Source organism: Symphalangus syndactylus, chromosome 10 (genome assembly GCF_028878055.3).
Source record: "Symphalangus syndactylus isolate Jambi chromosome 10, NHGRI_mSymSyn1-v2.1_pri, whole genome shotgun sequence".
NCBI classification, from domain to species: Eukaryota; Metazoa; Chordata; class Mammalia; order Primates; family Hylobatidae; genus Symphalangus; species Symphalangus syndactylus.
Genome location: NC_072432.2, coordinates 63192470 through 63209368, shown reverse-complemented (window position 1 = coordinate 63209368; position 16899 = coordinate 63192470). Strand labels below are relative to the sequence as shown.

The 16899-nt window shown below is 42.0% G+C and overlaps 1 protein-coding gene across 4 annotated transcripts in view; it reads left to right on the top strand.

Moving 5' to 3' along the window:
- Nucleotides 1-16899, top strand: part of PARM1 (prostate androgen-regulated mucin-like protein 1) — a 176497-nt gene that overhangs the window by 125470 nt on the left and 34128 nt on the right. For all 4 annotated transcript variants that reach the window (XM_055297337.2, XM_055297338.2, XM_055297336.2 and 1 more), the window contains one exon: nt 7193-7918. In XM_055297337.2, coding sequence (XP_055153312.1) covers nt 7255-7918 — 664 coding nt within the window. In that variant the 5' untranslated portion in view covers nt 7193-7254. The remainder of the gene's footprint in view (nt 1-7192; nt 7919-16899) is intronic.

The following is a 16899-nucleotide window of genomic DNA, read 5'->3' as shown; positions in this document are numbered from 1 at the left end:
GCAGCAGCAGGAAAAGGCTTGACTGCATTTTGATCAAGTTTCACTAAGTTTGCCAAAGCTTTGTCACATGTTGTCTCACGTGCTTGACAAGCTGAGAGCAGGGAAAGACGTGGCCAGGGACAGAAAAAAAGAATCGGTGAGCAACACAGAAAATCAGGCTGTCTGCAACTCTGCCACTGGCCCAGGTTGTCGCTCATGGAGTCCAGGAAAAGGTGACAGAGTTCAGGGCACTCACTGCCCATATTCCTGACATCCAGTCAGGTCAGGAGGCACAGAAGGCAGACTCTCTACACTACAATGCCTTTAACTCCTCTCAGCACCGTAAGAACTCACCTGCATGTCCCAACAATCAGCCCTCCACATCCCTCCTAGCAGGTCTAGAAACTGAGGACCAAGCCAAACACTAGCTCTTTTGAATATCAAATAGATGTAAACTATAATAGTGGTCTCCCCATAGAGGACAATACACATGGAAACAAATAGTTTTCTATCCAACTAAGAATCTGGTTTTCTTCAGAGCAACAAGCCGTCAGCTATTCTTGCAGCAAAAAAAGCTTGAACCTGACCAAACATCAGGAACCACTGCCATCTGTAAACTTACAAGGAGGAATTCCAGATTGAACTGGTCATCAGGCTTTTAGGCTGCACACGGGGGCTAAGTCTAAGAGATGCCCTTCCCTGAATCTGTCCCTTTCATGTCTGTGGGCCTGTCACTGCCCTGGCAGGACACACCATCTCTGACAATGTCACTGTGTTTTGAAACAATGCTCATTCACCTCTAACTGAGAAAGTAATGGATTCAGTTTCTTCATCGTATCTTCTCAAGGAAATACTAATTCTTTTCTTCAAAGAAAAGTGGCTGTGTTTTGGGTGGGAAGGTATAAGGAGGGATGACTTTTTAATTTTTTTTTATTACACTTTAAGTTCTAGGGTACATGTGCACAACATGCAGGTTTGTTACGTATGTATACATGTGCCATATTGGTCTGCTGCACCCATTAACTCGTCATTTACGTTAGGTATATCTCCTAATGCTATCCGTCCCCCCTCCCCCCACCCCATGACAGGCCCCGGCGTGTGATGTTCCCCATCCCATGTCCAAGTGTTCTCATTGTTCAATTCCCACCTATAAGTGAGAACATGTGGAGTTTGGTTTTCTGTCTTTGTGATAGTTTGCTGAGAATGATGGTTTCCGGCTTCATCCATGTCCCTACAAAGGACATGAACTCATCATTTTTATGGCTGCATAGTATTCCATGGTGTATATGTGCCACATTTTCTTAATCCAGTCTATCGTTGTTAGACATTTGCGTTGGTTCCAAGTCTTTGCTATTGCGAATAGTGCCGCAATAAACATACGTGTGCATGTGTCTTTATAGCAGCATGATTTATAATCCTTTGGGTATATACCCAGTAATGGGATGGCTGGGTCAAATAGTATTTCTAGTTCTAGATTCTTGAGGAATCACCACACTGTCTTCCACGATGGTTGAACTAAATGTTAGACCTAAAACCATAAAAACCCTAGAAGAAAACCTAGGCAATACCATTCAGGACATAGGCAGGGGCAAGAACGTCATGACTAAAACACCAAAAGCAATGGCAACAAAAGCCAAAATTGACAAATGGGATCTAATTAAACTAAAGAGCTTCTGCACAACAAAAGAAACTACCATCAGAGTGAACAGACAACCTACAGAATGGGAGAAAATTTTTGCAATCTACCCATCTGACAAAGGGCTAATATCCAGAATCTACAGAGAACTTAAACAAATTTACAAGAAAAAATCAATCAATCAAAAAGTGGGCGAAAGATATGAACAGACATTTCTCAAAAGAAGACATTTATGCAGCCAACAGACACATGAAAAAATGCTCATCATCAGTGGCCATCAGAGAAATGCAAATCAAAACCACAATGAGATACCATCTCACACCAGTTAGAATGGCGATCATTAAAAAGTCAGGAAACAACAGGTGCCAGAGAAGATGTGGAGAAATAGGAACACTTTTACACTGTTGGTGGGACTGTAGACTTTTTTTTAACTTCTTCAGCTGCCCAGTCTCACATGGGCTCCTCATTGCATTCTCTGTGGTAGTGGTTGCTAAAGTAAGTTCCACCAGCCTTTTTGAGGCTGGGACCCAGGGTTTCAGTGGGGGTCACAGGGCAGGAGTTCTCGTTCTGACTCTTGCTACACAGTTCTTTCCAAGTAGACACTGTCCGATTCTTCCTCTTAGTGTAAGGTCAGTTATACCACTTCCCCTCTCTGTGTCTGCTCCCTCATTTATCAAATTAAGGGTTAAACTCACTCATTAGTTAGGCCCTCCCTAGCTCTAAAATTTTCTTGAAATCCTGAGAAAGGGTACATTCTTACTGGTTTGACTTATGCAGTTTGGTATTCCTGCAGAGACACGAGTTCTACACTGATTCTGAATGTTGAAGCTTTAGCCCCCAGTGGGATGGTATTTGAGGATGGGGCCTCTAGATGGTAATTAAAGTTAAATGAGATCATTTGGGTGAGGCCCTTGTGATGGGATTAGTGCCCTTATAAGAAGGGATGTTAGAGAACTTACTCTCTGTCTTCACTAGCATGCCATGTGAGGAAAGGTCATGTGAGGACACAGATAGAAGGCGATCATCTTCAAGTCAGGGGGTGGGCCCCCACCAGAAACTGAATCAGGCAGCACTTTGATCTTGAGCTTCCCAGCCTTTACAACTGTGAAAATTAAATTTCTGTTGTTTAAGCCACCCAATCTATGGTATTTAGTTACAGCAGCCCTAGCTGACTAAGACAGCAAGCATTCTCTAGGATCATCATGGTGCCTTAGCCTTGGCTATCTTTGTATTGGAAAAAGACCTACCCCAGGAGTCAGTGCATTATGGAATGTACCATCAAATAAGGCAAAGCAGACGCTTCTAAAGCCTCGTTCAAATGAAGATAATCAACATTGTCGAACAATTTCATGCATTGTTAATTTGATAGGAACAGAAATTGCCTGAACTTGGCTGTAAAGTTCTTTAAATGAGTACTCAGTAGATAGCTATGGGAAATGAATGACCACTTCCAGTCCTCTTTGGAAGCAGGCAGGGTAGGAATTGTAAAAGCATATTAGTAATATTAAACAAGAAAATGGATATTTCCAGCAACAAAACCAATTCCCAGAGCTTGCCATTTTCAGCACTGTAATGATTTCTATGGTACAGCTTTTAGCTCCACTGGAAATGACAATGCAAGTGTCATTCTGAACATCAGATATCTTAAGTGGTATCTTGTGCATTCTTATTCTTTCAGGATGAATTCAAATGTCATCTCTTCTGTGACTTTTCTAAATGTCATTCGAAAATGACATTTGTATATTTTTACATTCCATGGTATCAGTACAGAATTTATTAATCTTTCCTCAGAATTTCCATTACAACTTGGTTTTACTTTTATACAGCACTTATCATCTCATATTACAGGAAGCTGAGTATGAGCTCTCTGAGGGAAAAGCTCAATAAATTCTTGAATGAATGAATGAATGAATGAATTGGTTCTCCTTTGTAGATGACTGATTTCTCATTTATCTCAGGCTTGACAAGACTCTTTGACTTGCCTAACAGACTGAGGCTCTCTCTACCTCCATCTGCCTATCTATTATATGATGCTATGAATGGTAAATGGTGTCATTTTTTTTTGCCCTTGGAATCTTCAATCAACCATGACAGCTGCCAGAATGCAAAGCCAGTAAGCTCCAAAGGTCATAGATAGGATTGCATGTTTTAATAATATTTGTCCCAACTGTTGTTTTGTCCATATTTCAAAGATTTCTTGGCCTGTATTCATCCTAAAACTGTTGACAGTTCACAGCTGCCAAAAGACCACCATAACAGCATGAAATAGCATGTGGCCTAAGTTGGGAGGTCTGTCCTCCTCTTTACCAGGAAATTAACTCTCCTGAAGCTTATGGCCTTGATGAACTCCTTTTAAATAAAATAAAGCCAATTATTTTGAAGACAATCCAAATGTTAAATTCAGAATAAACTCTATAGCACAGCCTTCCATCAGCTCCTGAGTCAGCCGAGTGGCAAATGATGATGTAAGCAGATTTTAGCCTAGTACCTGAATGTTTCCCTTTTGGTCTTTTCTCCCTTCCTCTGACTGGCATCTAGGCCATGTTCTATTCCTTTTGAATATTGATTATGGTTGGCCTTTACCTATTTGACACCTTCAAAGAAATATCTTCAGGGTACATAGAGTTAAATAGTTGAAGACCTAGCTAGACATCAGTCATAGGCATATGTTATGTTGGAATTAAAATGAGTGAAGCTGATCTTTAAGCAAGAATCTTGCCCTCAAATAATACTAGGTAGGCAGCCCTCCCTAAGGAAGCCATGATGGATGTGGCCATAACTAAAGTGACATGTGGAAAAGAGTGGAGAGATGTTGGAGTATTCATGAATAAGGTTCTTGGGTTAATTCATTTTTCTACTCTTTCTTCATTTCTCCCACAAGTCCTTATTAAGCACTTACCTAATGCTGTCCTAATGCTATCCTAGGCTCAGGGGAAACAGCAATGGGTAAGACCAGGTCACTGTGCCCTCACTGAGCTTCTATTCTAGTAGAAGAGAGAGACAATAAATAAGTGAATAAATAAATATGTAATTTCAGGAAAACACTTCTCTTATTGTGAAAGACAAAAATGAGCAAAGGGTATGGCATTTCCTCAAAAAATTAAGCAAAAAATTACCATATGATTCATTAATTCCACTTCTGGGAATATGCCCAAAAGAACTGACAGCAAGGACTCAAACAGATATTTGTTCACCCACGTTCGTGGCAGCAATATTCACAGTAGCCCAAAGATGGAAACAGCCCAAGTATCTATCAGTGTATGAATGGATAAACAAAATGTGATACATACATACAGTGGAATATTATTCAGCCTTAAAAAGGAAGTAAATTCTGCCACATGCTATCACATGGATGAAACTTGAAGTCATTTTGCCAAGTGAAATAAGCCAGTCATAAAAGGACAAATATTGTATGATTCTACTTGTGTGAGGTACTTAGAGCAGTCCAATTCATAGAGACAGTAGAGTGTAGAATGGTTGGTTGTTTTTATGCCATTCCCATGGGGAAAAGGGAGTTGTTTAATAGGCACAGAGATTGAGTTTGGGAAAGTGAAAAAGTTCTGCAGATGAATAATGATGGTTGCACAATATGTATATAGTTACTGCCATTGAACTGTACACTTAAAATTAGTTGTAATAGTAAAGTGTTAGCATACTTTACCACAATAAAAAATTTAAAAAAATTTTTTTAAATAGACAACAGGCTAGAGTAGAAAAGAATTAGTTAGACTTGTCTGGGAAGACTCCTTTGAGGAAGAGGTGACATTTTATTAGAGACCAATCAAAGTGATGACGAGAACATGAGATTACATAGGGAAGCAATTCTGGATTTTGTTCTAAGTACAACAGAACACCTTTGGAGGGTTTTGATCAGTGAAAGGACATGAGCTGATTTACTGCTATAAAAGATCATGCTGGCTGCTAAGTGGAAAGCACATTAAAAGGGAGGAAACCTGGGGGCTAGAAGACCAATTAGGAGACTATTGCAGTTGTGTTTGCATTGCTATAAAGGAATACCTGAGACCGGGTAATTTATAAAGAAAAGAGGTTTGATTGGCTCATGGTTCTGCAGGCTGTACAAGCACAGCACCAGCATCTACTCGGCTTCTGGTGATGCCCTCAGGGAGCTTTACTTACATGGAAGGGGAAGTGGGAGCAGGCACATCTCATGGTGAGAGTGGGAGCAAGAGAGTGTAGGTGGGAGGTGCCACATGCTTTTAAACAGCCAGATCCTGAGAGAACTCACTCACTACCATGAGGACAGCACCAAACCATGAGGGATCAGCCCCCATGACCAAAACATCCCCAACCAGGCCCCACTTCCAACACTGGCATTTACATCTCAACCTGAGATTTGGAGGGCACATCCAAACTAATCAGCAGTCATCTAGGCTAGTGACTATAATGGCTCAGGGGATGTTGAAATAATAGGGGAGATAGTGAAAAGTGGTTGAATCAGAATTATATTTGCGAGGTAGACTCATCCTGAGTCACTAATGGATTTGATGTGGGATGTGAGGGAAAGAAATGCATGAAGGGTGACATCTTGGTTTTTAACTGAGCAACCTGGTGAATGGGTTTCCCATCTACTGAGATGCAAATGACTAGGGGAAATACTAGTCAGGGAATGACAAGGGGGTATGGGGAGGCAATCAAGAGATGTGTTACCTAAAAGTGAAACCATAAACCCCATGTCCAGGAGAGTACTGGCACATAAATGCCCTTTATTAAATAATCATTGAATGAGTCAATGAATGAAACCAAATGAGTAAGTGCAGGGAAGGAGAAAGGAAGAATGGAAACTAGCTCTAAATTTTACAACATATGAAGTAGTGCATTTGGCAAGTGATATGATGGTAAGGACCCCAGGCTGGAATTTCAGACAACAGGGTTCCAGTCTCAGAAAATATTTCCAAACCTCAGATTTCTCTTTCTAGCTTTTATTCTGGGACCTCTCCCTTTTTCTTTCTCTGCAGGAAATGTGTTCACATATTTATTCATCCCAGCCAGCAGGTCCATATCCCTTATATCCCTGTGCGTAAGGGCAGAATGGATAGCCCTCAAGACACGGAACAGCCAATCAGTGAGCTCCTCAGCTGTGGGATGGAATGAGACTGAAGCCCCCTCCTGCCAGTGACCACACTCATTACCAACCACTGCTTCCCCACTCCCAATGTCCACACTCCCAGCGTTCCTACAGGAGCTGTGGAGTTGGCTGCTCGGCAGTCCAGACAAGTTCCCATAAATCAATTCCCCAGGGGGTCTTACTCTCTAAGGACATGATTTTAAGCAAGCTGGGAACAAGATTAGTTCATACCATGCATTGGCTAATCTTGAGTTGACAGTCCTACTAATTGTTCTTACTGAGTTTCGGGCGGGTTCCTACTGAGATTTGTAGAGCAAATGGTGGGAAGAAAATCCGTTAAAAGTTGCCTTCACAACTGGGGAGGGCACAATGCAAAATGAGAAATACCTGTGAAAATGCTGTAAAACAGCTGTGGGGTAAGAGCCTTGCGTCTATTTCACATATTATTGTGTTTTCACATATTAACCACTTTTGTACTGGCTTTTCCACAGGATGGAGGGTACAGAGTCTGCCTACATCAGCTCCCTTGTCCGTTTCTCTTCCGGCAAACATTATGCCACTGACCACCATCTGGACTAGCTCTCCACAAAACACTGATGCAGACACTGCCTCCCCATCCAACGGCACTCACAACAACTCGGTGCTCCCAGTTATAGCATCAGCCCCAACATCTCTGCTTCCTAAGAACATTTCCGTAGAGTCCAGAGAAGAGGAGATCACCAGCCCAGGTTCGAACTGGGAAGGCACAAACACAGACCCCTCACCTCCTGGGTTCTCATCAACAAGCAGTGGAGTCCACTTAACAGCCACGTCGGAGGAACACAGCTCGGGCACTCCTGAAGCAGGCCTGGCAGCTACACTGTCGCAGTCGGCTGCTGAGCCTCCCACACTCATCTCCCCTCAAGCTCCAGCCTCATCACCCTCATCCCTATCAACCTCACCACCTGAGGTCTTTTCTGCCTCCGTTACTACCAACCATAGCTCCACTGTGACCAGCACCCAACCCACTGGAGCTCCAACTGCACCAGAGTCCCCAACAGAGGAGTCCAGCTCTGACCACACACCCACTGCACATGCCACAGCTGAGCCAGTGCCCCAGGAGAAAACAACCCCAACAACTGTGTCAGGCAAAGTGATGTGTGAGCTCATAGACATGGAGACCACCACCACCTTTCCCAGGGTGATCATGCAGGAAGTAGAACATGCATTAAGTTCAGGTGAGTTGCTATCCAGTCCACTAGTTTTCTTTACTACATCCACACATTAAGAATGCAGTTCAGTGAACCAAACACAATGGAAAATTTCTATTTTGGAGTGTAACGCCTAAGTTGAATTATAATTCACAAGAATTTCCACAAGAGTGCGAACTTTATTTTTAGTCACTTAACAATTTTCATGATTCACTGTGGCCAGTTGCACCTTTATGACCTGTTTTCACAAGTCATAATGATGCTACAGGGAATGTAAGCACAGGAGACCAGATAGCAAAGGGATTAACAGCATGGTTTTGGCTAAGCTTCCTAGGTTTCAACTCTGGCTCCTGACCTTAGACAAGTTACTTCACCTCTTTGTGCCTTTATTTTTCCACATCTGTAAAATGGGATAAAACAGTTGCTGCTGCATACAGTTCTTGTGGAGATTAACTGAAATGACATAAAGCACTTAGAACAGTTCCTGGAAGGGAGTAAATGCTCAGGAAATGTCATTTGTTATTATTATTCTGCTCAGTGTTTTAAAGTAGTGTCTCCCTTTTGGAAACCAGTCAAAGTAGAGTAGGAGTGGAGGAAACTTACTTATTCTTTATAGTCACTGATGTATTTCAAGGGAAAGACAGTAAATTTTACAAGATGTCACATCTGTTTTTATTTTCCCAGTAATTCTATGAAGTTAGTATTATTTTTATCTTTGTTTTGTAATCTTGGAAATTATGGTGGAGAGAAATCAAGGGCTCTTTCTGAGGTCACCTGCATCTGACATTGATGTGAAGACTGTACAATTTAGGGTACTGGGCAGGAAGAGGCCTTCATGGGAGCATTTCACCACTTAGCTGAGAAAGAGTGAGGTGAGCTCATTTTAGATGAGCCAGAAGTTAGAAGGGGAAATGGAGCTGCAGCCCCTCCCCTGGATGGTCCTGTGAGAGGTGTGGACTGAGAAGGTCATTTCCAGACAGAACCCTGCATGGTCAGTTGGGGTCAAAGGAATGGCCATCACTGAGGAGAGAATCACAACTTTTAACAAACAGTTGATAGACATCCATCATGAATGGAAACTGCTTGACAGCGGAGGTAGGAAGAGATAGAACTAAGATTAATGAAGACGTGATTCCTCATGGAAGAGCTCACAATTTAGTAAGGGAAGAAGTCCCAGAGAATTGCACATTTTTATTTCAAAGGTCCAGTATATCATTGAGGATATCAACAAGAAAAAGAGAGACACTCAGACTGGGATAAAGGAACTAATAACAAAGGTCTGGCTGGGGAATGGGAGAACCACAGGGGGTCACAATAGCAGGGCTGTTACAGGCCAGACCTAGGAGGAAAGGAGGGAGTAGTAACCAGAACCCAGAAGGAGAGACCCAGTAGAGTTGAGCACGCCATCAGGAGCAGTGACTCTTGGCTGAGGGACACAACGATCTCAAGGTTAACCTCCCCGGAGTGAAGGGAATGACTACTCTGCCCTCCCTCTCCCTGCTCCTCTGATATGCAGCCAGAAGCCAAGAACAAGGGGACCCACTGGTGTGGTCCATGCAGGTTGGCCTCCTAGAGGGCTGGTCAGAGAACCACACAGAGAAGGGTGGAGAGTGGATCTGCAGAGGTGAAGGGAGGAAATCTATTGACTCCTCTGTGCAGCCCATCACCCCATTAGCACCCTTTTTATACCTCCAGGCCAGCACTTAAAACATTGAGCTTCAATGTGTATCTTCAGTCTGTCTCTATCCCAACCCCTGCACCCCAGGTTCCCAGCATGAAGATAACATCTCTGACATTGGTACCTGGAGCAGAATGGGTGTTGACTTTGATGCGATATCTTAAGAACCATCTTAAACAAAGGGATCATCAAAATACAGTGACCCCATCTTTTTTCTTTCCTATTTCAGGCCCTCACCACCACTTGTCTGTACAACTTTTTCACTTTTTAACCAGCCACTCGCTCTTCACATTCTGTCCCCTTCAGGATACTTTAGACATAGCAGATTGATATTCCTGAGCAGAAAATCTAAGCTTAGCATACATGAATCTCTAAACTGACACATCTACTCCTTCCTACAAGTACCTTAGTTTTATGGGCTGGGTTAGTCAAGACAGTTCTGTTCTAATATCTTGGCTTGATTTTAGGCTCTATGTCTTGATTTCCTCAACTCTTGGCCAGCAGGGTCAAGAGGCCCCAAATTGGTGGCAGTTGGCTCATAAACCTTGAAGTTCATGGGAATATTCATACAGCAGAAACTCAGAATAAATGACAGAATGCTTAAATGACTGGGGAAGAGAGGTGTGGCGGGTTAGAGGGACATCACTGATGAGTACACATTTCACAGACCAAAGAGTATATATCCTTATGACCTACTAAATCAAAAAATATTTAGATTGCATCTACCAAGACCCTCTTCTTCATGCAAACAAGTATGAGACCTATCCTTTGAGATTTTATAGTTTAAGTAGAGAGAAAGGACACAGGACAAGTAACTCTTAATATCAGTACTTAGTTTCTAATATGAGAATGAACCTGGTAGGCAGAAGGATCTTTGGGATGATGTAATAGAACCTGCTCACTTCCAAGGTGAAGAAACTATGTCCCAGAAGTTTGAAGTGCCTCACCCAAGATCACATGGCTCAGTGGCAGCATTGGGCCCTGCGCCCATGGCCCAGAGCTCTAAGCCAAGTCAAGTCCTCTCTCACCACTCTGAATTGCTGCACTGCTCCTTTATTAGCTAGCAGACCAAGCAACATTCTGTGGGTTTGCGCTTCAGGTTACTATTTTGGGGTACTCTTATTTAGAGATTCTTTATGCTGCCTTTAGTAGTGGCAGTAATAACACCACATTTTGCATAGCATTTTGTCTTATTCTGTGTGGGTTCACGTAGTATGTTTCTATTAATCCAAGGATTCTCCCACTCGGCAAATATCTAAACACAGTCACCAATGAATAATTCTGAAACAGGGTGAATATTATGGGAGTTAAATTTGACTATAGACGTTAAGAAAGGGCTCCATGATGGAGAGAGCAGGGAGCTGAGTTGCAGGAAATAAAGGAAATTTGAGCCTAAAGAGAGATGAAGGGGATTTGGGCAAAGGGAGTTAGTTTCGGATGCTCATTTACAAAGGCAAGGAACCAAGAGCACGATCATTAAGAGTGGACATGCTTGCATTCAGAATCCACCCAGAAGTTGTAAGCACTTAAACTGCTCTTGTTGAATAATCCAGTGCCCTCTACATTACCAGATCTAAGGGTAAATTATTAGACTTTTTTTTGTTTATCATTTCAACTTTTATTTTAGATTAGTGGGTACATGCACAGGTTTGTTACGTGGGTATATTGCGTGATGCTGAGGTTTGGGGTACAATTGATCCCATCACCCAGGTAGTGAGCACAGTACCCAATAGGTAGTTTTTCAGCCCTTCCCCCATTCTGCCTCCCTGTTCTTGTATTCTCTGGTGCTTAGACCTGGTTTGACCTGACCTGCCAGCAATGTCTGACTCAGATGATCACTGCCCTCATCGTTAAAGCACTGGCTCTGCTCGACGTTCAGAGTGTGCATTTTCACTACCTTCTGTCTCTGCTGTCTCACTTCACTTCCTCATTTTCCTTCATTATCCAGGTCGAGCACCTCAGGCTTCCTCTCTCCCTGATCTCTCCACTGTCACTCCTGCATGGATGACTCATGACTTTCAGTGTCATCTGTGTGCTGATAACACTGAGATGTAAAATTCTCCCCCTGTTTTGCTTCACTGAACTATAGACATGTATAGCCAGCTGTCAGCGAATTCATCATCTCCACTGGGTGGCTCATAGGCATCTCACACTTAATATGTCTAAGGTGAATTATTGATTTCCTCAACTCTCAGCCTGTGCCCCTTGATCATTTCCTGTCTTCTTTCAATTCTTCAGGCCAAAACCCTCAAAGTAATCCTAGACTCCTTTCTTTCTCACATACTGTATATCCAGTGCATGAGATCTGGACTGATCGCCTCCCATCCCTCTGTCATCTTTCACACGTATCACTTTAATATTCCTGCAACTGATCTCACTATTCACTGCACCCTTGTCGGGCAGATCTTTTCAAAACTCAGAACAGACTCCACTATTCGTCCGCTCTCTTATTCCAATCACTCCCTGCTCTGAATCAGAGTAAAAGCCAAAGTCTCTACCATGCCTACAAAGCTCAGCAGGATCTGACCATAGGACCTCTACCCTCACCTCTTCCACTCTCACCCTCAGACACACTGGCAGTCTTACTGCTTCTTGAACATACCGGAGATACTCCTGTCTCAGGGATTTTGCACTTACCATCCCCCTTATCTAGAACATTCTCCCTCCAGATCTTCAGTGGCTCCCTCCTTTTCATCAGTCAGGATTCTGTTTACCTGTCACCTCCTCAGCAAGCCTTTACTCACTCCCCCATCTGAAATAGTAACCCCCATGACTACTGATCCCTTTCCCTACTTAATTTTTCTTTTTATCACTTAACCATTTTCTGACATCATCTGATTTATTTGATAAGTTAGTGCCTGTTTTCTGCCACTAGACAGAGTCAGTGTCTGTTTTCATGCCACCATGAAAGTGAGGACCTTGTTTGCAAATAGGAAGATATGGGCTACACCCCCAACCCCTAAAACAGAGCCCAACACATGGTAGACCTTCAATAACATTTGTTGAATACATGAATAAAAGAGCCAATCAACCAATATTAGGGAAGTTATTAGATCTCCCTGAGCCTTGATCCTATCATCAGTAAAATGGGATAGTGATAGTATTCACATAATGGGGTTATTGGAAGGTTCAGTTAAGATAATAAATTTATAGCATATGGCTATTAAGCAATAGCTCAATCAATGGCTATGGTTGCTACTTTACTATTATTTACTGCTATTACTATTCTGCTGGTGTGATTATCATTGTTATTATTTGATTTATCATATTGAAGAATGCCCACCATCTTCAACAAATATTTATTGAGCTTCTACTATGAGCCAGGCATCTGGTTAAATACTAGGGATATAGCCATGAATAATACAGTCACTTCACTGATGGACATTACAATGTAGTGTGCACATGGCACATGGCATAGTGAGTAACCTAGTTTGGGTCCCAAGCTACATGAAGGGAGACACTGTAGATGTAGGAAGGACGACTTCAGGACAAGCATTAGAGAACCCTGGGGAGCAGCCTAAGACAATTGGTTTACTTTCTAAGCCATTTATAGTCACCAAAGGCTTTTGATCAGGGGAAGAACATATTGAAAATCATATTTTAAAAGTATTCAACTGGTGGGAGTATGCATGTCAAGTTGCAGGGAGTTCAGATTTGGAACCATGTATGCCAGTTTATAACTGTTTTCTGGTTTGTCATTGTCATGCACTGATACTAGGCATGTCACTTAACTACTCTAACTTAAAAGGCTCTTGGTTGTAAACTGAATACAAGAGAAGCAGTCTCTCAGGTCCTTTTGGCTTTTCATACTATGGTAATTATTTATCACAATTATCCTTTACAGAAAACATGAGGTTCATGGTCATATGAGGCATACTGAGAATATGTATGTTCCAAGAATTGGGCTAGCGACTGACACAGGTAGCCCTCATCTGATCCTCAGAACGTTCCAGTGGTGTGAGCTCAGTAGTATCTGTTTTACAGGTGACAAAACAAGTCCAGAGAGACTAAGGGACTGACTCAACTTCTCACTTGAGTGACCAGACCAGGATTGAAATCCAGTTCCCGACAGACCCAAAGCCAAGTGTTCCTTTCACAATGCCCATCCTACCTGAATTAGTAGAAACACAGAGTTGGGGAAGAACTGATGGGCTTCAGCATTACTGTAGAAATGAGCTAGATGGGCTAGTTGCCAGATGTTGCCAACTGGGTCCCAGGGGTGGAGCTGCCCAGTGGGAGGGGTAGCAGATGGTGGTAGCAGCCATGCAAAATTGGCTGTGCAGAAGAAGAGTTTTGATTGATTTTCATTTTTTAGCTTTTGTTTGGCTCTTAAAGGAAGAGAGAAAGACGTGATGTGTTAAATTTGGGTCATTTTGTTTTATTAAATCAGATCTCTTCAAGGATGAAAACTATGACTACAGTGTGTGTTTGACTCCCTGAACAAAATTGAATGGTGCTATGAACAATTTGGTGCTCAGTGCATGCTTGAGGGATTAACTGACATTGCAAAACAAGCAATATTCAAAACATCATCAGTTCTTGCATATGCAGACTTTAAAATTATAGTTACTGTGCTTGTTGCAAAGTGGATATTCTCTTTTGTCTGTAAAATCCATGTGTCCACTGGTCTTTCACTATCCTATTTTCACTATAAAGAGAAGCGCACACAACCGTGAAAATTGGTGAAGACCATTGAACATTAAATTGCTGATCTGAACCCTAGTATTTATTCAGTATGAGCTATGCCAATAAATACCTTTAAATAAAGGGCAATAAGTAGGCACAGACATCTAGACATCTCTATGTCCATACCTGCAAGGGACTTTCAGCTCTACAAGACACCCATAAACCTTAGATTTGAAAAAAAGAATCAACTTGTGGAAAGATGAAACAATAATTTTAAAACTATACCTAGAAAATTTCAGAAGCGAAAAAATGTATATTGTAGTAAGTTAATGACCATCGTGTTTAACTGATATATTAAAAATAGGTTAAAGGGGAAAACAATTATTTAATTTAAAAGCAAAAACATAGGTGTGAGAAGACCATGTTAAAGAATGGTAAACATTTACTGGTCAGATTCTTTTAAAGTGGCCAGAATGTATCAGAAAGCAATAATCCTAACAACTATGGTGTCTTAGGCTCAGCTTTACAAATATTAGTTCATTGTATATGCCCAGGCCTGGTCCTCTTACGGTGAGTGCCACCACCATCTTTTCAATTCTCTCTCTCCCACTCCCTAGCTCCCCTCTGTCACTGAGTACTGTTGATTTTGAACTCTTGGTAGCTCTCAAATTCATCTACTTCTCTTCATTTTTATCTCAGGGCTCACATAATCCCACCGCAATAGCCTCCCAACTGCCCCTCATTTCCCCCCCGCACCCATCTCCCTACTCCCTGTTGTCCACACAGCAGCCAGAGTGACAATTAAACGCGATTCTGATCAAGGCTCACATAACCTTACTACCACCACCATCTCAGCCCCTGGGGGCACTCCACTGCTTTTAGGATGAAGTCCACACACCTTCACTTTATGTGGGCTCCATTTGTCACCCCAGTGTCATCCCACAACCCTCCCCTCGCTCTCTGCACCACCCACACTGGATGTCTCTCAGTTCCATGAGCACCTGTGTCTCCCTCTTGACTTAGGGCCTTCACTCACTTAGACGCTACCTGGGACTTTCTCACAACCCATCACTTCACCTGGTTAATTCCAGCTCATTCCTCAGGTCTCAGATCAAATAGCACCTGGTCAGAAGATCTCTTATGGGGCCCCCTGTCCAGTGTTGGCCTCCCAGTTACAAATTGTCACAAGTCAATTGCATCTCTCCTTCACAGCATGTGATTATACATTTTTCTTGTGTTTCTTTGTTCATTGTCTTCACTGCTTTTAAAGTACCTGAGGGTGGGTCCTTGTCTGTTTTGGCTCACAAATATATTCCCAGCACCTAACAGTGTCTGGCTCAGTGTAGGTTTTCAATAAATGTCCAATGAATCAATCAATCAATCAATGATTTTTGGTGACAATATCAATCTTTAGACAATAAATTCACTTATTGTGTTAGCCTCATTAATCCTGAGCTTTGAAATGAGAATGAAGAAAAACCGAACATCCTCGCTGTGTCTGCAAAGACATCCCCTCGGATGCATTTAAGCAGTGTAGCTGTCTAAAGGACTTTCTGCTGCCCACCCCAAGCCCACCCCACCTCTCTTCTCACCATTCTGACCCCCTTCTTTGGTTTTCCCATAGACTCCAGGGCTGCCAACGCTATGGGTTGTTATAAACTCTCACTCATATTTTTTTCTTTTGTGCCCAGTTCTTTTTTTTTTCTTTCCAACTTTTATTTCAGTTTTGGAGGGTACATGTGCAGGTCTGTTACATGGGTAAATTGTGTGTTATGCGGGTTTGTTGTACAGATTTTGTTACTGAGGTAACAAGCATAGTGCCCTATAGTTAGTTTTTTTTAATCCTCACCCTCATCCTACCCTCCACCCTCAAGTAGGTCCCTATGTCTGTTGTTCCCTTCTTTGTGTCTATGTATACTCAAGGTTTTCCTTCCTCCTAAGTCAGAACTTGCAGTGTTTGGTTTTCTGTTCCTCCATTAATTTGCTTAGGCTAATGGCCTCCAGCTCCATCCATGTTGCCGCAAAGGACAGGGTTTCATTCCTTTTATGGCTGAATAGTATTATATATACCACATTTTCTTTATCTAATCCACCATTGGTGGGAATTTAGGTAGATTCCATGTCTTTGCTACTGTGAATAGTGCTGTGATGAACATACATGTGCAAGTGTCTTCATGGTGGAACTATTTATTTTCCTTTGGGTATATCCTCAATAATGAGATCACTGGGTCAAATGGTAATTCTGTTTCAAGCTCTTTGAGAAATCTCCAAACTGCTTTCCACAGTGGCTGAACTAATTTGAATTTCCACCAGCAGTGTATAAGCATTCCCTTTTCTCTGCAACCTCACCAGCATCTGTCTTCAACTTTTTAATAATAGCCATTCTGACTGGTGTGAGATGGTATCTCATCGTGGTTTTGATTTGCATTTCTCTAATGATTAGTGGTGTTGAGCACTTTTTCATATACTTGTTGTTTGCCTATTCTTTAAACTTAGTTTAAACCTCAAAGTTTCCTAAAACCAGTTAAACTCCCATAAGGGGCTCCAACTGTCAGATTTTATTTTAAGTAAAAATTATTCCGAATTATTGTCTCTTCTTCTTATATTTCTCCTTTGGCTCACTTTTGCTACCTAAATCTTAATCTGGTTTTGAAATATTTCCAAAATATCTTTTGAGATATACATGTCAAGGTAATAAAATCAG